The sequence below is a fragment of the Ceratosolen solmsi genome, unplaced genomic scaffold (assembly GCF_000503995.2).
Source record: "Ceratosolen solmsi marchali unplaced genomic scaffold, CerSol_1.0 scaffold10, whole genome shotgun sequence".
Taxonomy (NCBI): domain Eukaryota; kingdom Metazoa; phylum Arthropoda; class Insecta; order Hymenoptera; family Agaonidae; genus Ceratosolen; species Ceratosolen solmsi.
Genome location: NW_011948412.1, coordinates 19,687,117 through 19,713,631, shown reverse-complemented (window position 1 = coordinate 19,713,631; position 26,515 = coordinate 19,687,117). Strand labels below are relative to the sequence as shown.

Here is a 26,515-nt window from a genome sequence, read left to right as displayed (position 1 = left end):
AAAAGTAATGTAAGCGCTTTAAGGCGATAAATAAAAATAATGATCAAGAGAGAGAAAAGGCAAAAACTAATTTAACGAAACAAAACAAAAAAGAAATATTTGTCGAGAATCAGCTTTAAATTTATTTTTACATGACACGATGACACGCATGAAGTTGATGCCGTAAATGTACATCTGTGTTCTGTATTCTGGTATCGTAAGCTCTAATCTTAAGAACATCGTAAAATTATAAACATAATTACATTATCGCATAATTATGCTTGTACATGACACGTATTCTCATATGATATCCACACTAGACTATTTTTACCAAACTGAAAAATAATTCCAAATATATATTTGTTTTTATAAAACTTAGGTTCGACATTCACAAATATAATAATTATATTCAAGATCACAATTATTTATAGAAAAACATTGTAAATACAAAAGAAAATTAATATCGAAAGTGAGACTTTTAAGTTTACAGTATTTTTCTGTAACTACAACAAGTAGAAAATGAAGTATGTGTGTGTGATCGATTAAGCTTTTATAAAAACAAATAAATACATACATTTTTTTTTAAATACCATAATCGTTGCACAGTCGCATACATACATTTTTCCATAAATCCAATAATAAGATATATAAAAAAATACTGTACAGTCTCATTTTGGATGTTCGCAAAAAATAAAAATAATCCCAAGTCAAACGAAGAAATAAAAATAACCAGAAATGTGAAAATAGATGAAAAGGACTTCGTTATAATGTACTTTACATCTATCAATAGAAATTCAACTCAAAATTGTCATAAACGTATCGACACATTTTACTTTCTACAAGACAACTACTTTAAAATAATACGACTCAACCGAAAGTGGACAAAGGAGACATTACGCGTGATAAATGTTATTTATCATTCTTTTAATTGCTGTTTAGAGTACTGTATTTAAAATTTTCTATTTTACTTGAATACGTGTGCATAATTTGAAAATACTTAAATACATGCGTGAATATTGTATGTTTCCATTTAGTGTCAACAGCATTAGATCCGAATAATTATCGAAATTTGAATAATACTGTACATGGTGCATAAAACGGAAAAGTACAATTAGTTGTCGAAGAATACTTTAAAGAAAAAACAATAAAAGTCAAGTATTAATTGATAAGTGGATTTAGTTTTGAATGTAGTTTAGATTCAATAATAACTTAAACTGCAAATAGAGAATTTGCTCAAAATGTAACATTAAAACTAATGACAATAGAAAATGATGTAATGAAATCCTAATTCCTATACTTGACTGTATTAATCAAATAATATACTTCGCTAAAATTATATCCCACTAACGATAATATGTGCTTTTCTTAGAACAAGTGATTAGGTGGAAACAGTCTACGGTGGATAAAATTGAAAATAAAAATAAATGCGTGAATAATGCCATTGAATTTACATAAATACATGCAATTCGCATATATACTTAATAAAATCGCGAAAGAAAAAACAGACAAATCTGCTAGACTAATTATTCAAATTTCTTCATAAAAGTTCAAAGGATACACCGCACCAGTTTGCAAATTTGTACTAAAATATACAAATTCATAAGATAATTGTAATATGATAGCATTTTAGCAAACTGGATAAAAAAACAACTAGTAGCATCGGAAAAGTATTGAAGAAAAAATGAATTTTAAAATAAATCAAAAAACTCACGGCACATCATCACGTATCGATGAGCTTCGATAATTCTAGGAAACAGGGTATGTTTTTTTTGCAATTATTTGCATACTACATAATATAAAACAAATAGAGAAAGGGAGTGATTAAAGAGGTGAAAGAATAATGACGAAAAATGAGAAAACGAGGAACGGAAGAAAAACTATCGTCTTCTTCTTTTTCTATAAAAGGCTTTATTCTATAAAAGAATGTTAAAGAACGTCTGCATCATTTTACTGATCATCGATTAAGCTGCCGATGCACTTACTTTAAGGAAGAGTTAAAAAGCGAATTTCGTCTGAATGAAATTCTCTGAAATATTTTTGTCGATGCTTTCAAAACTAATTCGTGCTATGTAATTAGGGAATTGTTAGGAATAAAATGAAGCCGTTTTATTTGTCTAGAATCAGAAAAAAATAAACATGTATTGCTCTTAGAAGTCATTGTGTACCAAAGAAATAGCGTAAGAAATAAACCATGGTACCTTCTTATCTATAAAGAATTGCATAAAATTAAATCGAAGGATCATTAAATATGCCAAATATCAATGTTACACAGCTTTCGATCGATCTCGAATTCTCATTTCTCACTAGAATTTCGACCTGTGCTGAAAATTTTCTTCGCTTTACATTACTAAACGCAAGTTAAGTTTGCATATTAATTAATATTCTATTATTTGTAATAGCAACTTCATCCTTCGAATACAGCCGATAAGAATAATTAACTATGTATTTGAAAAAAAAAAGAAGAAAACTAAATACTTTAACTAGTAAAGTTTTATTTATAAGATATTTTAAATTGAAAAAGCGAAAAGTATTTTCAGAACATAATTGTATAAGGTATTAAAAAATGTATATATACAATAAAGTAAAATACCTTAATAATATCGCTTAATACAACGTCAGAAACTTCATATAAGCTATTGATCTTACATATACTTTTCATTGCAAAAGGAAAAATCGCAAGTAATTGACTAAATTAGAAAGCCGAACAAAAGCCAAGGAAATTCAATGACTAATGCTATAATGCGCGAATATACACATAAATGTAACCAATATATAATTAAAATCTTAAACGAAAACTGTTCTTCTCATATGCTAATATGATAAAATCCTATATCACTCATAAAGTATTATCGAAAATCTTTAATTACTCTCTCGTGGCTGATCTTCGATTAATCTAAAATTATCCGACTGAATATTTAAATGGCACGCATAGAAGCGATTCCTCTAACTCACTAACGATAAAGGAAATTACATATCTCTTGAGCTTTGAAAACTACAGTTCGGTATTTATTGGCTTAAAGTGACTTCATTCCGAACTTAATGCTTATTCTTTTTCACTTACCCGGCCATTCATGCGATCAATATCCGGGACCAATTTTGACTTTCTCGATGACGCTTTGCTATTGCCTCTGTATTTACGCTGCTGAATTATCTTATTTCTACAACTTTTCTGATACTCGTTTTTTCATCACACTAATCACGTATATAGTTTTCTCTTACAAGGAGGAAGGACTGCAATTTAATATACTCGAATTATGTAGATGACGCAGGATGCTTGAAGATATTTATAAGAGAACATAAAATCAACTTTACCATTAAAGATGGGCTTATAAATTTAATCTCAAAGTCAAAGATTTTATAAAGTTAACATATTTTATAAAACTTTCACTCTGCGATTTAAAATCTTATTTCAAGATGAACTTTAATGTTGAAGTGAGAGATCAACTCAAAGACATTATTCATGAAATCTATTTACATCTAAGAGTCTGGTTTAATCATAGAATCAACTAAGTACGGTAGCGATTCTATACCTCCGAAACAACTTCCTTCCTCGAAGACTTTTTATGAAAGTCTTCCGAGCACATTCCTTTAACCAAGGAAATCAAAACTCAATTATGACACATTTAAATACGGTGTATTAAAAAAAGTGTTATAATCTAAATGGCGCTAGAATGTCAAATAAGAAAGATGAAATAAAAGATCCGAGATTGGTGAAAGATTAAAGGAACAAAATAACGTACACAGTTTAAACTGGAGTTTAAAAGTGAAATTTTAACAATTATATTCCGATATTAATTGTATAAAAACGACCAACTAGACCTTTTAATAGAGCAGAAAAACAAGAAACCAAATGTACAAGGTAGTAAGAAAAAAAATCTGAACTATCTAGATACTTTACCCGAATTACCTAAACTGAAAAAAATGGACCGTGAAAATCAGGTGACTCACATTCTTAAACGACGCGTTTCTATAATCGTAGGGGGGCCACCTCAAGGAAAATAAAATTTAATACTCTGCAGGCGTCATGAATTTACGCTCTTTTAAAGTGTCAATCTAAATCGCGTAGCTAATATATAAAATATATAAAAATTGAGTGAGTAAACAGTTGCAATCGCCGTATTATAGTTGGCATTCGGTATTCGAGAATATTAAAAATTTGCGTAAAATAAAGCTGAAGCAGATTCTTTTCGTCCTTGAGTCTCGTATTTCGGAAGAATTTTTCATGTCTATTGACTAAGCAAATATACATGATTGTAAAGAAGAAGAAAAATTATATCAATAATGTATTTATTTACAAAGTAAATTACAAAATTCTAATGAAAATTATCGATGAAAGATCTGTATATAATTCGTGAATAACTTTGTTATAACTACAATGTCTTGTTACTTTGACAGCCTCCATTAAAAGATACACATTCGAGATACCGCGAAATTCATCATTTCCAATGGATAAAATACATAGCAAAGCGGCGAAAAAATTCACTTTTATAATGCTATAAAAGTGAAAATTGAGTCGAAACTGTAACAAAGTAAAATAAATAAAAAAAATTTTAAAAAAAAAACTAAAATTTCAAGCATATATTACAAAAAGAGTAAATTTCACATAGCATAGTTTTGTATAGCGAGCCACCTGTAAGAGCGTAATTACAACAATTCTAACAGAAACTGGCAAGAGCTAATTTGGGAATTATAGACAAGCGATGCTACAAGGAATTACACGACTCGAACGACTTCAATATGGTTGTACGAGATTCGATAAAATGTAAAAATAGTTACATTGTATCGAAAAAAGTAAAAGACCCTGTGTGCGCGAAGCTTACATATGCACACATGCACATGTACATAAAATGCTCGCAGGCTAATGTACATGATGTATGTTCGAACGATAAACGGAATAAACAAAAGGCAATTACGGTTATTAATACATAACGATCGACCGATTGAAGATGTCCGTGTATTCGTAAAATGAGAGGAAATATCGTGCATATACATTAAAATTCATAACGATTATAATAATGAATGTGGATAGAATAAAATATTAGTAATGTAATATTAACAATATTAAATAATGCTAAAGATAATGATAAACAATTAACGATAATTATGTATTATAAATAATATAAATATATAAATAAACACATACGATATATCGATTAGGCTGGACTGCTAAAACGAGAAAAAATATAATAAACAAAACATATTTTAAATAATTATTCGCCAAAGAAATTTATAAACTTAATTGAAAAATTAGTACGTAAGATCGATGATTATAATAAAATAATGAATTGAAAGTGAACTCTAAAATTAATTATAAATTTAAATAAGGATACGATGGTGGCTTGGCCGAGATAATTAAGAAAAATTAAGGAAACAAAAAATGTAAGTGTAGAATTATGTATGGATAAATATAAATCATAATCGTGATGAGCATTCAGAGGCTCGCTGAATTATGATTATCAAAAGCTCATCAAGCTTACCTTTCACGAGCCAAGCAGTTTCCACAAAGTCTGAATTCAATAAAAGCCTTTCGTTAGTCAACAAATTCGTCATTAATTTCAATCATAGGCCATCTAATCGTGAGCTTAAGCCAAAATGATTAATCTCTTGATAGATTCACATAAAAGCAAAAGGTCTAAATTGAGTTCTCAAATGTAATTAAGCCGAGGCAGTCAACGAATACTTCTTTTTCGAGAGGGACAGATGGTATAGTTTATAAGCGGGTTTGCGGCCGAGCGCAACAGTTGGTTAACAAGTGGCTCTTCCGGATTACATGCAACGATGCGTCCGCAACACCTGTGCACCGAGATTTCAGAAAAGATCATCGTTTGAAAGTTAATTATTAAATTTTCAAGAGATTAAATGCTTATTACGATCGCGATTCATTGAAAATTACATAATTATGATTATTGTTAATTAATGTTGACTTTTAATGCTGGCTTAGTCGCTTTGTGAAAATTTCCGAGACACTATATGCATTCTACGAGTAAACGAATTTAAAAAGAAACGATAAACGGTTTCATTACATGTGCGATGTACTTAAAATTAAATCTAAAGATGCTGTCGAGTGGCATTTCAACATTTACGACTGTTTTTTATACGCTCTAATTCGTTTATCTGTTTTGTCAACGTTCACTGTATAAGAAGGACTGCATTAACTTACGTTGATGATCGGAGGACAAAGTTTCTTCAACGATACATTAGACAAAATTCAACGGGGACAAAAGAAAGCGAGATGACAATTAAATCAATATTTTTAAATATTTTTTCTATGTAAGCAAGCACATCCACAAATAGAGGTATTTTTTTTTTTTTTTTTTTTTTTGACAAACAAATAGATTATAGAATAAAGCAAGTTATCGATTACTTTTGTATGCATTAAGCGATCATTTTTTGACTGCGAAAGGAAACTAATGATTTTGTAAAAGTCTTATCGTCAATTACTAAACTACTAATGGAAAAAACACTCGATTCTTAATAGAACGAATTGACAGATGTAAGAATGAAACTTTTTCAATGCTTGTTAAATAATTTTTATCTTTTTCATATTATTAAACAGTTTGGAAATTATTTTATCTTACGTGCAATTGTGACAATTTTAATAATGGATATTAATCATACATATGATATGTCATTTTACATACTAAACAATTATTTATCTAAATAAAATCGATATAATTACAAATATATATTTGCACAACTAATATATTTTAGCTATTATAATTTAAACTGAAATATCAATCGCTCAGCTAATGAATTATGCAAAACTGCATAACTTATTAACGATATTTCACTATGCAAGTAAATTTTCTTGTCAAATCGCTTTACCAATTGAATTCAACTCTTTAAACTCGATTCGACATTCAGTTTCAAATAATAATTTCAAGGTGACTTTTAGAAGTAACAATGAAAAATATAAAAATTTGTACGACTGATGAAAAGGTTAAGCTGCGAGTATTTGCGTCTCATAATAATTTTAAATATTTCAATATTTAACGTCGATATGTTTTTGACACTCAATTTCGCGCGCGCAGAAGTCGTTCGTGACATGCGTATCTAGTGAATTTGTTCAAATAAAACAGAAAAAAGAAGTACTATTATTATCATTCTAATGATGAAATGTAATCGGCTCGTGTGAGAATCATCCGTTATGGGACTGCGCAAATTTAAGAAGGGAAAAACTGACCGTACGACTATAATCTAACCTGTATATTTTTACATATATATAAATATATACATATAAATAATATATATATATATATATATATATATATATATATATATAATAACTTTTAAAAAGGCGCATTTTAGTAGGCGCGAGTAAAATGTGGGAAGTTGAAAAATGAAAGAAATGATGATCCTCTAGAGCCTTTGTAAGAAAGAGGAAGGAAATGAGCAAGAAAGGTAGAGAGAAAAAGAGATTGAAAGAGAGCGAAAAATAGATTTTAATCATGATGATGAAATCAGATTTATTGTTGATTTCGGACGTGACATACAATAAATTTTTAAACTCACGGCCTTGGGCGTCTTTTACTCTTCTTTCTATTTCATTTGATTGAAACGCTCGGGGTCACAAATGTTGCGTAGTATAATCAAACACTGATGTGAGGCGCAGTTTCATTTTCGACTTCCGGTTTGTACAAGAGGATAGTTGAATGAAAACTTACATTCAGATTCCGGAGAGGAAAGATGAGGTGAACAAATAATGGAATAATTTCATTGAATATAATAGTTTTTTAAAATGCTATGAGAATTGACGATTATAATTTTTTTTTTTTTTTTTTTTTTTTTTTTTTTTTTTATATTTTCTGTTAAATTTTATAATTTACTATACTTGTATAGCCAATCATTAGCATAGTATATTTAATTGATAAACAAGCATTTAAGATAATTTTAAAGATAACACACTAAACTATTGTTCTAATATGACCTCTTCCACCTAATCGAGTGAGTGATGAAATAAAAGAATTAAATAACCTCAGTTTCAATCCGGGAATCGAGGAAATATGTGCATATGTCGGCTCAAGCATAATAGAAACGTCTTATTTAAGGGAAACAATATTATATTAAGTGTGAGAATAGAGAAAACAATTAAACAAACTAATCGTAAAGAAACACTCACACCGTGTGTGGGACGATGTTGCAATGCCTGTTTTTTTATTCATTTATTTCGCTACATTACTGTATGTATCAATAACATCGTCGACTAATCAGCAACGTTTTGCCGATTACTCGTGTACATCTTTGCTTATTGTTGTTGTTGTTGTTGTTATTGTTATTATTATTATTATTATTATTATCATTATTAATTATTATTAATTATTATTAATTTTTATTATTATTATATCAGTTCTAAAGACAACTTTTACTGTGCAATATTCTTTCTAATTATTTTTTTATTTGTCATTCATCAATTATTATTTATGAAAATAATCATACTTAAGTAACTGCAAGTAGTCACTCATAATAATAATTCCATTGCCGGATAAATTATTAATTCTTTATGCGATTAGCTTATTTTTTAAGTACCCTACTTGTAATTTTATAAGCATTCATTAAATAATCTTACACGTAAAGTTTTAGATTATAGATTGTTTATTTCGAATATAACTACAGTAACAAATAGTGGAATATAAAAAAGAATAATTGCGTATTCGTTTTTCAAATGGTTAAGCTTGTGTTTGGGCAACTGTCAAATCGAGTGCACTCAAAAAGAAGCATTCACTGAACATAGTAGAAAAATGAATATGTAATGGCAAAAAGGAAAAGTAATAATCGTGATAAAAATTCGGATTATTATAATTCGTATATAAAGCGATTTTAAGTGATGGTTATGGAGGTATAAAAAAATCAAAGATAGTAAAAAGAAAATAAAATTGTCAGGTATAAAGAAATCGTTAGATAACAATGATACGAAAAATACCGGGCAAAGGCGATGATTGTGAATTGAAACAAAATATAAATTAATAAAAGTAAACTCATTTGAACAGAAAAAAATTATATATTATATATACACTTATTTATTATAAGTACAACAGTATTAATCTTTAATAACGATAAAGATGGTAAGCGATGGGCGTAAGGAAATTCATTGATTAATTATTTAAAATTATATCTTACTATGAGGTAATATAAAAATATATATTATATTATGCATACCAGAAATAAAAAAATTATATGAATAACATTAGGCTAAAAAAGTAAGGCGTGAGATACTTAGGAAGCGAATATTGAAATGCGTTTTTAGGGTAGACTGTTTCGCCAAGTGATAATGAAAATCTCGTGCATTGAAAGTGAACGTTGCATTTTCAGCCATCGATGGATGAGGTTAACTGTTTATTTTTTGATAATTTTACTCATATTGACAATACGAGAAACAACGTTACCATGCAAACAATTATAAGAATATTAATGAAATGTATTTTTATTCTATATTTAAATAATGGCTTTACTAAGAATGAAAATATCATTTTGAACAATTATTATTCAGGTTCCAATAAAAATTGCGTGTACTATGATGTATTATAAAACCTAAGACATTCTAGTCAAAAATCTAATCCAAACCTAAATATCTAATTTAGTTTAGCTTCGATTGAGTTAGAAACAGTTCATCCTTCGATGTGCAAAATTAGAAAGAAAAAGTTGACGGAGGAAAAATGAGGTTGAGATCTTAGCATATCAGTGTGTGGCGATATAATACATAGGAATGGCGCACACAGAAAAGCGAGTCACATGCGAGGCGTTTTTTTTCTATTACTATTATTATTAGTATACATTACACTGCAAATGTATTTAAGTAGTGCAAGAGTGTCGAAAGCCTTCGATTGCGTTGTTTCAGAACTTTCATTTATTCTAAGCAGTATAAAGCTATCTACGTTTCATCATTTCTTTTCTTTTGATTTTTATAATGTTTAAAATTGGCATTTTGTATTTTATCAAAAGACTACTGAATTATATCGAAAAGTCGTATGTTCAAAAAAATTTGTTAGTTCAAAAGAACAAAATTTAATTTTTAATGATAAAAGTGACTTATTTGTCAACGCCAACGAAAGAAATATACATAACAATTGTTGAATCATTATTGTTAGATTAACACGCGAAATCATTTACTTTTACGTTTACTAAAATTTTTGTTAAATTGACAATGATTTTATCGATGCCCTTAATATGTGCTTCGAGTCTACAAATAAAAGAAATTGCCGATTCAATAAAAACTACTTTTTTTCTCCGCATCTTGTGAGAAATAAAAAATATGTTATGTAATTGATTTATTTTGTTAATAAATATTTGATTATGCGATTTTAATGTAAAAAACTTCTATTATTTATTTTTCAGTCGACGAACTTTATTTAATATCGATAAAATTCCTCTTACGATGGCAGTGATCTTATAAATTCTAAACAGTTTGCTTGTTTCATTAATAAATATAATAATAAATTTTATGTGAGCGATTCGCCGTGTCGCCAAGAAAAAGTTGTGAAAAAAACTTAATGAGAGCGAAATTATTAAAGAAAATAATGAAAAAAAAACGAATAGATTAGAAAGCGAGCGTAAACCATGCCATTATATTTATCATTATTTTTCATAAAAAGATACTTAGACAATTGATGCTGATATAAATCGTTAGAAAAATGGTCTCGTGTGAGAGTGATTGTTTTACATAAATAATCAATTCTACGATAAAAACAAATTAAGAAATAACGTCTGAAGAAAAAAACTTTGATTCACTGGGAGAAGAATCAAATTTCCAAATAATGTGAAACATTAAAAAGAAAAAATGTTATCAACGAGACCTTTTTTCAACGATGAGCATACTATTATAGTATAAAAACAAAAAAGAAGTTATGGCAACCATATATACACATAAAAGTTATTGAAACGACAATTACCATCATCATTTTCATCATCGTCGTCGTCGTCGTTGTCGGCGTCGTCGTCATAATCATCTTCATTATTATTATTAATAATTATGTATTATTATTATTGCAATTATTCTTATCATTGCTAATAATTATTAAACATGATTTTTATTATGATGATTATAATGAATTAATAATAAATAAGAAAAAATAAAAAATACTATTTATATTTACGGTTATTATCGACTAAGCTAAACGAGGGGCAGCAATGACGTTTCATATTCTACATATTACACAAAGGTAAACATTATAAGAAAAATAAAAAGAATGATAAATGAAAACGAGGAAATCTACTCTGAGATAACTTACGTTAGCAGACTAGATTATTATACATTCAACCAAGAATTAAACGAAATTAAATTATTGTATCGATGCAATTTAATAGTCCTGTGGATGAAAGGTGCAAATTGACTAAATGTCGCTATGACCTATGACGGGAAAAGTGAGAAAAGAGAGATAGATAGAGAGAGAAAGAGATATGAATTAAAGAAGCATATGAAACAATGAAGGAAAGTAAGTGTAAAAGAGAGAAAGCGTAACAAATTATGAAATCTGTAATTTTCAAAATATGCATGGAATGGACAAAAACAAAAGTTTCAAGATTTGAAAAAATAAAGAATGGCAGTATGATGACAAACTGAAACTTTATGTTTTGATCATTTTACGGTAGTTCATTTCATACATCGTAACGTAGGTTCCTTTAAAATGAAACATCCAAAATGGCGATAATTAGAAAAGAAAAGTATCTGTTCAACTTGAGAACGATCGGACGAAACTTTAATGCATGCGCTTGTAAAAAGTAAAACAGAAATAAACTAATTCTTCATATTATATCATTAAACCGGATAAATAGGTCAAGTTTTTTGTAACCAGCAACTATTCTTCTGGTTTCTTGATGAATAAAATTTATAAGAATAAAAGATAAATCCTCCTCACATACAGCTTGTGCTACTTCGAACTCGTATATAAACTATACAATTAATGCAAGCAATTCACATGCATACATTTTAATCTTATTTGCGAACAAGATCCTTTAAAGTAAAAATGTTTGAATAATTTATCACTAATGAAAAAAAATTCAAGCAAGCAAAAATAATCATAATTATATTACGATAAACGACATTATTTGTATTATATAGCATATTATATAAATAATGATCATCAATACTAACTCTTGGGTAATGTATTTTTTGAGAAACGGATTTCGTGTAAGAGAAAGAGAAATTAAAATGGAATGATCGGAAAGATTACGAGAAAGATAAAAACAAAAGAGAAGTACAGAAGAGTGAAACAGAGTGAAAGAGTACATGTGAAACAGATGGGAGAGATGAGAGAGAGATGAAAGAGAGACACAGAGAGAACAGGATATACAAAAGAAAAACAGATAATGAATAAACCGCCAATTACTTTAACTTTAACAGTACTATTATTTGTATGCCGAACGATCATATGCCGTTTTCAGCGCGACATATTTTGGCGATACTTTGGTGACGGGCTCGCAACGAGGTCGATCCGATTAAGAAGGATTAAAAAATCTAAAATGAAAAAAATTAATAAAGATAAATCTGAAGTTTCTATACTTTTTACGGAGATTGTTATAGTCTAAGCGCACACTGATCAAGGCATTCGTCGCTCGGCAAGGCATAATATAATTATTAATATAAAATTTATAACAGAAATAAAATAAATGAAGTTAATAAATATGTACACTGTATAATAAACATTATTTCCTATTAATAAAAAAAGTAACAATTGTTCATTTATTAATTAACCCAATCTACCTTTTATTTATTATTATTTCTTATTCTATGAAAATGTGTAGATATATTTAAAATTAGATATTTCTCTTTAAATATGAATAATGCAAATAATATTAAAAATAGCTATTGAAAAAATAAGTTTTTCCTTTTTCATAAAAATTAAAAATAATATTTCTTATGTTACTGGAGTTCAATACAATAGATGTAGTCATAAATAATCATATACAATATAATGCATTTTCATTAAAAAACAAATTATCATTAAAATCAGTCCATCGATCAATCGTATGCAATATAAAGTTAACAATTAATTAAAAGTCATTTATGAAGAATTTAAAATTTTAATCGGACGAACAAGCTTTATCCCTGTTCTCTATGATTATTGAATAAACTCTCATAATTCAAAAAACGTTCCTTGTATCAATGTAAAATTTATTTTCATTTTAAAATTATTAAATAAAATCATGTTAAATATATTATTTAATGGCGGACTTAAAATCTAATGAACTCCGTTAAAAAATATTTTTAAATGATTATTATTCATAAAACTAGTACAATTTGAATTGTTTTTATTTATTGAAAAAACAAGTCACTAAAGTAAATAATTCATCTTAAATTTTCTTAAAGTTTCTCATCCTAGTTATTGATTACTACGAAGTAATACGTATGAAAATGAAATTCAGAATTAAGCTGAACCACTATGAGAATTGGAAATTTGGAAATGAAATTAGGAATCCAAAAACCTTGGAATTTACAATTTGTATTTCATATTTTGCTACATGGAAATATATTAAACTCAGAATTTTGTAAACATTGACAGAGCCTTGCCTCTGTGTATATATACATTACTATAAATAATATATTTTATTATAAATAGTCGACTTCCTCCTTTCATTTTCGTATAAAACTTATATCGCATAGGTTAACACAACTAAAGAATACCCGTGATATGTTGAAATGCAAATTGATAAGCTACAGCAACTTAAAATGTGTATCTTCAAGTGTAACACGACACAAAATATTATTTGGATATTTAGAGAACAATCAAATTACTTCCCCTAAAAGAAAACATTTGAAATACTCGACTTCCAACAATGGACCATGGAAGGTTTTATTTTTTGGTAATGATGCATTTTCATTAGAAAATATCAATGCATTGAATATTGCCTAGTGAGTAAATAATAATAAATAAATAATATTAAATTTGAATACTTATTGCTTCTCCAAATGTTCAAAAGAGCATTTTTAAAGTGAATATTTTTGTTTCATTATATTTGCATCTACTTTTGTTTAAAACATGAGATAGTTAATAGTAGTAATAGCGATACTAATATTTGTACATAAATAAGTTTTACTTTCTTTAACATGATATAATGGCAATAAATATCTATTAATTTTCCTTATTATATAGTAGAGAAAGAGGGTTACTTCAATGTTTGGAAGTTGTTAGCTCAAACAAAGAAACTCCTGTAGCAAAATATGCTAAAAAATACAATATTAAGTTACATTCATGGCCATCGGATATAAAAGAAAAAGTTTTTGATATTGGTGTTGTTGCTTCATTTGGTTATTTAATTCCATCAAGAATCATCAAATTATTTCCATTGTAAGATTTATCAATTTCTTGGTATTTAATGATATTTGATTTAATAATTATTATGTTGTTATAATAAAGTATATTACAAAATAATTTTTTTTAGTTAATCTATATTAGAATTAGAAAAATTAGATTAATTAGATAAAATCAAAATTAGAAAAAATCTAATAAAATTATGTGCTAAATTTTAAACAACAAAATTTTTAATTGTGTTGCTCGATGAACTTATCTATGAATATTTGTAATATCTGTATATACCCATCTTTTAAGCGAGGATTATAGATCTGTCAATGAATTAAATTAATTTTATTTAATATAAAATTGTAAAATTACAGTTGTCAATAGAACTATTAATAATAGTATTAAAATTATCTATTTCATCGCAATTAACAATCTAATAATACAGCATTCATCAGTAATAAACAAAAAATAATTTTTAATTTTGCTACAACAAAGCAAAATTTAAATATATCTATTTGTTTAACATTGTAGAGGCATAATCAATGTACATGGAAGCATATTACCCAAATGGCGAGGTGCTGCTCCAGTAACATATGCTTTAATAAATGGAGACACAGAAACTGGGATTTCTATTTTAAAAATATTACCAAAGAAGTAATTATTGATAATATTTTATAAATTTTGATAAACTAATTGGTAAAGGATTTCGTATTTATTAAGATTCGATGTTGGCGCAATAATTATTCAAGAGAAAATTGAAATTCATCCAGAGGAAACTCGTATTGAATTGGAGAAAAAATTAGCTCGTATAGGTGCAGATCTATTAATTAAAACAATTACTCAATTACCTGATATATTAACTACAGCAAAATCTCAAACAGAAGAAGGAGTAACGTATGGTAAAAAGATTTTAATTAATTTATGCATTAATAATTAATAAATCATTTATTTTACTTAGCACCGAAAGTAACCAAAGATATATCATTTATAAAATGGAATACAATGACTGCTAAAAATGTATATGATTTGCAACGAGGGCTTAATGGAATTGAACCACTAAGAACTTATTTTAATAATACAGTTGTCAAACTTTTAAATGTTAAAACAGTTCCTGAGAGCATATCTATAAATTATACAAAATACATAAAAGAAAAAGTGCCAGGTGAAGAATTATAACTTTTTCATATTATAAATGCATAAAAAAGTGCACAGAATTTATATCTTTTAAATTTTAATTTTCTAGGAATCATAATGTTTAATAAAAACAATAAGACTCTTTGTGTTTCCTGTAAAGACAATAGTTGGATCACCGTAGATGCAGTGATATTTCCTAATCTGAAACCCAAATCAGCTATACAATTTTCTTCCAGTTATATTTTAAATGACAAAAGTAAATATAAATTATTTTATTGAAAATAAAAGCATTATTCTTGTACAAATATCAATTAGGATAATAATTAAAAATACATTTTTTTTTTCAAATGAATAATTTTATTTGCATAAAATACAATTTATTTTTAAGAAATAATGTATAAAATTTATTTCACAATTTTGACTGAATCAATTCATTTGTTGCCATTGAGTTTGCACAAGAAAATAATTATTCTTTTAATTTAGTAGTACTACACAATTTACCAAAACACGATAAATTAAATCCTAATTAAAAATACCTTGCAATTAAGTCACAAGAAACTAAATATATAAATTTCTCTTCTAATATTTCTCGGTTTTGCTCATTCTGCAGTCAAAGAATATATAAAGAGAGTTTATACTTAAATACGACAAATACACAAAACATATATAAAGTATTTATCCTTATGATCAAATCATTACTTGAAAAATATTATTAGTGTAAGCGTTTTTATTTGATTAAAAATTATAATTGAATTTTTAAACTTTTTACTTTGTTTAAAATAATAGAATACCTATTTAGATATTTAAAAAAAATAAAAATGAAATTTTTTTACTTAAATAAGTTATATAGCGTATAATTATTGATATTTATTTAATAAATATTTATAAGTAAAACTTAAGTATAATGATACAGATTTTCACATATAATAATGGTTCTGAAAATTAAATTAAAATTTTTAAAAATATAATAAAAATTTAATTATCATCCCTAATATAAATTTCGAATACACTAAAATAAAAGTATTAACTATAGACTCTCTTTAATAAATGGTGAAATGAAAATGAAGGTCCACGTAACAAATCTAGTTCAAGGGATCTATAGGAATGATTACCGAGGGAGTTTATAGATTTTGTGACAGTCGCCTTGCAAGGCTACAATTTATTTTAAATATCTATCGTTGAATACAATACTATGAAGAAACAAAGAAATCGTATGCGCTTATTAACTTCAACATGATTGGTTCCTCGATTTTATATTATTATTCTCCCAAGAGTGACATTATCAAGCAATTACAAAAATTCAATACATTACTAAAAAGAATTATACATAATTCAATATGTGCATTTTGATTTGTCACTAGCGACGAAAATTTGCATAATTACAACGTCGTAATCAATCGACCTTAGGAGAAAAAAATTTTAAATTGTTAGCAACTTTCTTTATTTGCTCACATGATTCGTGTATTTAACATACTTTACGCATAGTCGATTCTTTTTTTTCCTCCGATCAATATACAAAATTATACAATTTGATTTGTGTCCTCAAATTACTTCAGTTAAACTGGTACTAGTTTTCTGTTTCCGATGCCTAAAATGAATAAAAATAATAAATATTAAATTATACTACATAATAGGAAAAACGCCAATTAATTGTGACTTATAATTTTTTTGCTTATAATTTAATAACAATTTTAGAATTTTATTTTTAAATTATAGCAATCAACTTATTTATTTACTTCGAATAAATAGAAAAAATTATATTGTGTAACTAAAGTATACTGTATCAGTAATTTTAGATTACTAGGAGGTTATTTTCAAAGTACGTTTCTTATTCTAATTTATCACTTATAATCTACAAATTATATACTCTAATAAACTTTGGAAAGTATTCTATTAAATATGAAGTATACGTTGGCAATAACAGGATAATTAAAGAAATTAGACGTTTATTAAATGCATATTTGATTACTTACACTGGGATCACAGTCAGCACAATGCCAAGAATAACCACGTCTCTTTGGAGATTTCTTTACTGGTGGATCAAGGCAAGTAAAATGATAACACTTTTTACATTCATCGCACCTAGAATGATAAGCGTTTATGATGAAATAATCTGAGATATATGACACAGTATTAATATAAGCAGATATATTTTGACTGTTTTTATTCTTAATTTCGACTTGAAAAATATTACCTTCAAACACCGTTATTCAAAACGTTATATCGAAATATTATTTATGCTATTGTTTATATTTGATTAAGTATACAAAAAAATGTACTATTATCAATAAAATATTTAACAAAAATATTTTTAATTAGATAAATTTTGAATTTGTAGTATTAAAAAAATACTTTAATGGAACTTAACCATCGGTTCTTCGTAATATTTCTCCGTTAAATTTCTTTTTTTAAATAAAAATTATTTTCTACCTAACGATGCTTATATTGCTAAAGTAAATGTGTTAATTAAAAGAAAAAATGTTTCAAAGCTGCAAATATAAATTGATTGTTAACAATATATCTTATTATAAACCGTTGAAAATGATATTGGAAAATTGAGAATAAATATAGGCAATAAACAAATATAAATTAATAACGTTCGTGATTACAAGGCTGATGTTACATGCTTATTCATGTACTCAAGATTTTGTCAAAATTTTTGAGTATAAATTAATTATTAATATAGACAATAATTCATAAAAATATAATTTGAACATTCATTTATAATGTTATTAATAATAAAATGTCCTGTTGCCATTGAATATTTAATATACTGCGCATATTCAAATATATAACCAAGCACTCACATGACAAGATTTTGGTTAGTGCCCTGTGAGTTGCATACAGTACACGGTGATAAGAGATCTGCATCCTTATTCTTCCTGCTTCCGGATGATAATCTACTTGTATTTGTTCTACCCGTCGGTGGTGTGTGGAACGTTGGTAGTATCAATTCAGTTCCTATTGCCTGTTGCGACGGCGTTTGGGTTACTTCGGTAGGTAAAGGCATCAAAAGCGTCGATTGAGGCTGCGCTAACGGATGAAGCTTTAACTGTTGGTGGTCTGACAACTTCGGTGGACTCATTTCGGTGCTCGTTGACGAGGCTACGAATAGTTGCGGATTCGTTTCCGAAGCCACTTCGCCCTCTGGTAATGGTATTGGCTTTATCTAGATTTTACAATAATAATTGGCTATAATATACTTATATTAATGTATAATACACATATGTTTAGTATTTTATTATTTAGATTTAAAAAAAAGAGATAAATAATAGGCATTATACTTTTATTTAAAATACATTTTGAATTATTGGTTACTTCTTACTTTTATAGTAATACGTCGATGAACTTCGGGTTGCGCATGATTTTCTGGATTCTCCACATCCAGACTCTTTCGTTTGTGTTTTCTTTTTCTTTGTTTTCCACCTGTTATTGGATCTGGGGTATATCGTTTGTGCTTTTCTCTGTAGTTAAAAAAAACAAAGAATAGATTTTTATCGAATATATTAATAAGTGTTATTAATTTAATAATTTCATTTAAAAAAACTTTTTAAATTAATATTTAAATTAATATTGGATCATAATAATAAAATAATTTCCTAATAAATTGACGGAAAATAAACGATATAAAAATAAATAAGAAATATATTATTATTAACTATAAATTAGTATCACTCGATAAAAATGTGAAAAATATTTTCATTCAAAGCAATATTAAAGTAATACCTTCTACGTTTCTTTCCACTTCGACCGGATGAATGCTCAACGGCACCATCGAAAGGAGCCATTCTATATTCAGGGGTTCCTTCTCTCAATGGTACAATTGAATTAATCACTGTATGATGATTAAAATTAACTTTATCCACTTGCATCGCCTCAGATTCCTTTGGCTGTGGTCCCATTGGCTTAATGGTTAACTAAAAACAAATTAATTACAATTTACATTCTGATATTTTAACACATAGCATACATTACGAATAGATTGTACGAAAAAATAATTTTTGTTTCCTTTTTTTAATTCAACAGTCTCACTATTTTTAATGGCCATCAGGATTTAATGTAAATACCTATGATCAAAATAAAATTTTTAAAAGTAAAGTTGACAAATAATAGTAGTTTGAATAGATTTACTTTAAAGAGTAATTTGTAAACTACAATACAAATATTAGTATTAAAAGCATCAATTTTTGAAAATAAACTAATATATTTTTATTTAATTCTTTTAATGAATATTGTCACACGACATTTAATGTTTTAATCAATACAGCTCACAATTATATCTCCACTATATAAAAGATTATACAAATTAAGTTCAATTAAATAAATTGACTTTCATTACTGCTATTGTGTATTCACGCGAATATAAAGAAAGCTATTTTCTGAATTTTTATCGACATTTTGAACTAAATAAAAATCTTACCTTGGGAGTATGAAGTACAGCATTAGTTTCCATCGAATTCTCATTAGTGTTATTTACAGCTGGACTCCCTTTCATTGCAGGCAAACTCTTGTTCAAATTTGCTGGCGGTTTATGGACCTGAACCTCTTCGACCGACAGAGCGAAATTTGACTCCTCTTTACAATGCCTCAACCTACGAGGAGCCGATGTATCCACTCGCTCGATGTCCGATCCCGACGTTTCCTTGTCGCACTCTGAGCATTGCCTAACAACCATTGAAAATATATGTAAAATGAAAATATCATGCTTTCTAAATTGTTTGCTTTCAAATGTTATCTAACGCAATGATGGTCAAAATTTTCAATTCGGCGTATCTTATTGGATATAAAAATTACTTTAAACAATCAATGTTTGCATTTATTGTTGGAATTATAACACTTATAATTCAAGCTTTTGCGCAGCTATCGTATCTTCTTCGTAAAAAGACTTACCACCCCATAAGTTTGGTTTTCTTCGGCATTCGAGTTAATGGAGGTGTTAAGCAAGATAAGTGATAATGCAGATGGCAGGTGTCACATTTGGCCAATAAGTGCTGATTCGTCGATCTTCTGCAAATACCACACTGATGCCTCACCTGCAAGTCGAGTTTGTGATTCTGATTGACCATTTGATTACTTAGGATATGGTCCTCGACATTCGAATTCTCGACTTTGTTGAAAGCCGGTGGTAAGCTGACACCTATTTTTAAAGCTGCGACTGAGACAATTGGAGTACCTAACAATTTCAACATTCAACATTGTTTATTATGAATGAAAAAGCACAGATCTAAAGAGGTTTGGTGATATTTTTTAATGCTCTAAAATTAATTATTAAAGAATTTCAAAAACGTTTAATGTTTGTTTTCTTTAATAGCAAAAACCGTGTAGTTAATCTGGATATTGATTGATTAAAAAGCTGACAAAACAACACATTTGTTAATGTTAACGAGAGATACATATATCACATTTAAATTCTGATAGCGTCTTTTTTTTTAGTGTCAATAGTTTATTATATCATTAATACCTTTAAAATAAACTTTAAAACTTTAAAACTTTAAAATTCATTCTATAATGTATGCGTGAGCAGGTGGCGTGTGCGCGCGCGTAGGTATGTTTATAGTATTGTTTAGTAGGCTGCAATATTGTTTTTCAATTTCATTCCTTATTATTTTTTTCTTCGTTGAAAAATTATTTCTAAAAATTGTTTTAGAAACTTAAAACACAATTTTACCTTTTCAAATATGATTACGTTCAATCAAAATAGGCATATCGCGTGAAACACTATTTACTTAATCATTGGAATAAGCATCGATAATGCATATTAATCAAACATTGTCGAATGTAATGTAAAACATTCTTCAAAAATCAGTATAAATACATTACTAGAGAGTAAAGTCGAGCTATAAAGTAGATAAAAAGAAAAACCTAATTGGTAGTGATATTAAAAATGGCAAATAATTGTAAGCGCGTTGATGATATGACATCGATTTCAAAGCGTTAAGAAATGAAGAAAGTTAAAAACTAAATAAATAAATAAAAGACGACTCACCGTGATTCAACGCTATCTTCGGCCGGGCAATGTCCCCAACAGACGGAAGGGGTTTCATGTAATTCGCTGCCCTCAGTACTCGATGATACATTTCGATTCGCTCTTTGTGCTGATCGTAGATTTGCACCTGCTCCTCGTTCAACCTCATCGCTTCATCGTATTTCTTGTCCAGATCCTGCTGCTCGCCCAGCAGCCTCGAGTTCGCCTCCAATAGTTCATCGAGTCGCGCCTTCATCGAGGCAGTGCGCGCATGCCGGTCCAAATAATAACTAATAAACTCGACGCTAAAGGCAGGCGGTATATGCCACTTCTTGCGTATGTCCACGAGCGAGGCCATTTGCTCCTCTTGCGTTTCGAGAGCTATCGTGTCCACTCCCATTAGTTCGGCCTTCTGCTGCAAACTCCGACAAGCCGATGCCGAAGTTGTCAGTAGTCTAGGCATCTTCTGCGTGGGAACTGTAAGAAAAAAATCGTCATATTTTAGATTTTAATGAAACATTGAGTATCAAGCATTAGCAGTTATTTATATCTAGTTTTTCATAATTTATAAACGCTCTATCTTTTGATAGCTTTTCATAATTAATAAAGAATTAATTAAATTAACCGATGGTTTCATTACATGGTGTAATTAAGGTAAAATTTACCCCAAGGTGGTGGTTTCGACGATTTGTGTGCCAAGTACTTGTGCCGATGCTTCGATAATTTACGCTGAATCCTAAGAAACTCCTCCGTTTCCCTATATTCTGGCTTCTTCAGCATTTGCAGTCGAAATGTCGCCCGCAACTGCAAGGCCAACCAATTGCGCTTACGCTTTCGAACAAGCGTTTTATCGGAATGCAATTTACAATGAGCGTAAAATGGATCAGCTTGGTCGACTTCTTCACTATGCGCTTCCGAAAGTAAGCCTTCTCTTTGTGCGCTAAAATTTAAATGCCATTTTGGGTATGTGTGTTGTTTTTTGTGTTTGTTTATGTGCGCACGAGCCTGAATATTCTACTAGTTTTATTGAAATAAAACATCTCAAATTATGTCAAAGTAAATATATTATTTGTTAGAGAAATTCTTAGAGACATTCCATATAATATAATGCCCACTTCACCTTTTCTTTGACATTATTATTGACATTTATTTAAAATTATTTCGAATAATATTTACAGTGACGCTTGGATTTTTTTATTACATATAAACATCTAACGACAATTACGTACGTAATTATTGTATCGATATGATTTCACATGATATGAATTTATAAAAATGAATACTTACAAAGTAAGATTACAAAAAATCAAATCCTTAATACTACGAAGGCTAATAAATTCAAAAGTAGCGATTAAATAATAATATAAACCTACCATGTAACGTGAAAATATGTGTGACACATGCCAGCATCACATTCTATACAAACTCCAGTTCGAATATATCTTACATTTTCGCACAAGGAACAAGCTTTTGCCCCCCATTTACTGTATGCCATTTCGAAAAGTGTCACGCTAGTCAGTCGGTCAACCTAATGAAAAAATGTTATTCAATTTTAATGGAATATAGAAATCTACTTGAACTTGTTTCAAATAATATTTTAATGAAAATAGAAGAATTTTTTTAGATTATAATCAGCAACTTTTAAAATAAAAATTGTAATGATACATGTACGCTTAGTTATTTTATAAAAAAAGTAAAAAAACAATATTAAAAAAAAACATTAATAATGATGAATCAATAACTTTTTCCAGGTCAATTAATTTATTGCAAATTTATATAAGTTGTTAATAACTATAAAGTATTAAAATGTCAAAGATTCATAATAATGTTTTATTATAATCCTATAATGTTCTAAAAATTTAACTTTAATAATTTAATCGACATAAATTAGTATGAATTTGATAAATAGTTGATCTCTTACTTCTCCAAATGCTACACCAGGTACGTAAAGAGCGCATACTAAGTGAACCCATTTTCCTACATCCGTTTCCTTAAAAATACCACCTTTATTCGGACAGAGTTCACAGCAAGGATCTTCGACTCCTGCACTGCAAGCTTCGCAAAACCAAGGTGCTGATTGTGATAGCGAATCTGTACTAGAAAAACTTTCTACATCGGATACCCCATAACAACCTAAGAAATTCATTTAATACAGTATTGGAATAGGTATCTCGATAAATAGATAAAATAATTTTTTTTCTTACCTTCATGAACAGTAACCCCGCAACCATCACATTCAACAATTTCATTAATATCGTCGCTCCTATCTCCTAAGCAACCACAACATATTAGCATTTTAGATAATTTATCTTCGATAGGCCCTCCCTTTTCAGCTTGATTTCGAGCTTTCTCTAGTAAATCTTCTACAGTTGCAGTGGTTCCATTTTTCTTACTAAGTAATGGATCATCGACAGAATCATCTGATTCACTCCCACCATCCTCATCATCATCTACAAAATGAATTATATTCATTGATTAATAATAATGTGATTATAAAAATATCATTGAAAATAAATTGTTATAATTTTTAAATATTGAAAACAGTTGTTTCATCATACAAATAAAAACATTAATTGTAAAGAAAAAATCAAAATGAAATTTTTAAACTTAGAGAATGTGATTAATTTATTATCATTGGATGTTTAGTGAAGCGTTTAGTTTTTTTAATTATATTAAAAGGTATGAATTATGAACAAGTATTAATGATAATGAAAAGTATTGCATATTGTGTATCTATTTCATTCCAATTCCAATTGATCAACTCAATAATAAAAATAACTATTGACCTTTTCCCATATCATTAGAATCCACAGAATCATCATCAGATTCCTCACAGTGATCTTCTATCCGAAAATCACTATCATCCGAACTTTCTCCTAGATCAAAATCTAACAGTGACGTTTGTGCTGACTCCACTGGTTTGACTCTTCGCTTCTTTGGATCCCTTTCAACTATAACAACAAAAATTAATTTATCTCCATTAATAATAAATGTAAATAAATTACCGATTATAATTTATACTGTAACAACTATATTATAATATAAACAAAATATTGAAGTTAATTGTAGGTAAGTAAATTTGTATTAAAAACTTTCACAATTAAAAAATAAGATTCGATACAATTTTAACTGATTTAAGTATTTTTAAATTTATTTAATTTTTATATATTATTTTAATTATTTAAACAGCATAAAGTATTTTAATTCCTTTCATAATTATTATTTTTTCTGAACTTAACTACAATTTTAACAGACAAAAAACAAATTTATAATAAATTTAGTTTCATTAATGAATTATAATTCAATGTAATAAGTATAAATTTTCAATTATTAATTTATATATAAGAAAAAACTTTTAAACTAACCTCATTCAATTTAAATTATCCTCGAGTATTTGTTTAAATCAGCTTACAAATCAGCAATTTAAATACCAAACATTTAAATCAAAATACAATTTTGTCAATGTTTCAAATTAATAATAGTAATTTTTATAAAATTGTTACCTTATTATAAAACTAAAATTTAACATTTAAGAATGTAATAATATTATAAAATTAAAAGTACTCTGATAAATACATTCATATCAATCAATACAATTCACATATCAAATTAAAGATAGTAAAAAGTTTTATTTTTTCAAATAAAAAAAATTTCATTTAATATACAGGATAAAATTTAATTATATATGTTATAATTTTAATATATATTTTTAAATTATTAAAACTTTATGAAACTATAATTCAAAGTATTTAGATACTAAATTAATCTAATGTATAAAAATACTAAACAGAATATATATAAAATACTTTTAAAATTTCAATACTGTTATTCTTATATTTAAATTTTGTTTCATCAACAAGCTACAATACAAAATACATGTATTACTCATAATATAAGTCAGTTTATAAAGCCTTAAATAAGAACATAAGAATATTATTTATTGAATACAATGTATGAAGGGTAAGAAGTAAAAGAATATTGTAAATTTATCAATATGCAATTTCAAATTATAAAAACTACATATCTGTATAATACATGTCATTGATCGAAAGAAATGATATAAGTGATTTGCTCAATTGCTGTGAAAACCATTATTTAAAACACTCTTTATAAAAAACAAAGAAAATAAATGATTTGAAACTTGAATTTAATTGATATTTTTTAAAGAATTGTAGGTGAGAAAATTTGTCAGGAAAAATGTAGGAGCAGAATACACTTACTCATGGTTTTGTACAGAAATCCAACGTCGTCCTCCTGTGACATCCTGAATAATGTTCGCGTGTCCTTCGTGATCCAGTAAAAAGGGAGTAAATGTATACACCAACAAGCAATTAAGCTTGAAAATTTTCGGAGTAGCTAACGCGAGATCTCCGATCTCGTTTCGGAGTTTATAGTAAACGTATTTTGCTCTCCTCCGGTCGACGAGATATGTATACGGAGGCGACAGAGAATGAATGAGTGAGAAGGAGAGTGGTATGTGTGTATGCGTGAGAGAGAGAGAGAAAGAGAAAGACAGACAGACAGACAGCTGCTCTTTTTCTCTCTCTCAGGATCGACTACTACGACTAGGCGGCGACAAGCCTCCGCCCGGCATTTTTTCCAATAACTGTATATTTCTCCACGTTCCCCCGCAACGGCAAAGAATGAAAGGCGCGGATGTAGCTTTGCACACTGGACGACGCCGGCCTCGTCCTTTCCTGTCGCCTTTTTCTTTACCGGTGCAAAAGGCCGTTCCTTCAACGGAACTACATAACCAACGTGCCGCGCATCCTTAGCGAGAGAGGAGACATTGCACAGACTCGCGACAAACACGCGCGCGCGCGCGCGCACGCACACGCAGACACACGAAGCACGTCTTACGAGCCTACCTACCTCCTTTTTAGTTTCAGCGCGTGGAGGTTATTCCTCTCTCTCTCTCTCTCTCTCTCTCTCTGTATCTATCTTTCAACTGACACTCGTTCCCTCACGCTGCACGTTCGCCCAATCCTTCTCGCGCTATCCCACTCTACTACTGCTACTACTATCTCTCTCTCTTTCTCTCTCTTGCACACACACATCGTACACCCGTGCGCAACTCATGCAGAGACACTACTTACGCGCGCGTAACCAACACACTTATGTATTGCATAGGCTATGCGTGAGAATGAGCATTGCCGATGTGCTGTTGCAGGCTAATACTTTCTCGTGGCACAACTACACGACC

The 26,515-nt window shown here is 28.5% G+C and overlaps 2 protein-coding genes across 2 annotated transcripts; one reads left to right on the top strand and one right to left on the bottom strand.

The window, feature by feature from the left end:
- The first annotated feature begins 13,473 nt into the window (after positions 1-13,473).
- On the top strand, positions 13,474-15,177 carry LOC105361755 (methionyl-tRNA formyltransferase, mitochondrial). Its single transcript, XM_011499014.1, has 4 exons — positions 13,474-13,825; positions 14,067-14,261; positions 14,745-14,867; positions 14,934-15,177. The coding sequence occupies exons 1-4, from the start codon at positions 13,605-13,607 to the stop codon at positions 15,148-15,150; spliced, it is 756 nt and encodes a 251-aa protein (XP_011497316.1). The 5' UTR covers positions 13,474-13,604; the 3' UTR covers positions 15,151-15,177.
- A 1,158-nt stretch (positions 15,178-16,335) lies between these two features.
- Positions 16,336-25,575, bottom strand: LOC105365775 (PHD finger protein 14). The gene is made up of 14 exons (XM_011504023.1): positions 25,533-25,575; positions 24,099-24,263; positions 23,517-23,762; positions 23,234-23,445; positions 22,686-22,840; positions 21,978-22,252; positions 21,334-21,789; positions 20,238-20,520; positions 19,768-20,011; positions 19,074-19,264; positions 18,673-18,811; positions 18,155-18,516; positions 17,321-17,429; positions 16,336-16,935 (listed from the first exon to the last, which is right to left on the bottom strand). The coding sequence occupies exons 1-14, from the start codon at positions 25,573-25,575 to the stop codon at positions 16,915-16,917; spliced, it is 2,901 nt and encodes a 966-aa protein (XP_011502325.1). The 3' UTR covers positions 16,336-16,914.
- Positions 25,576-26,515: the final 940 nt, after the last annotated feature.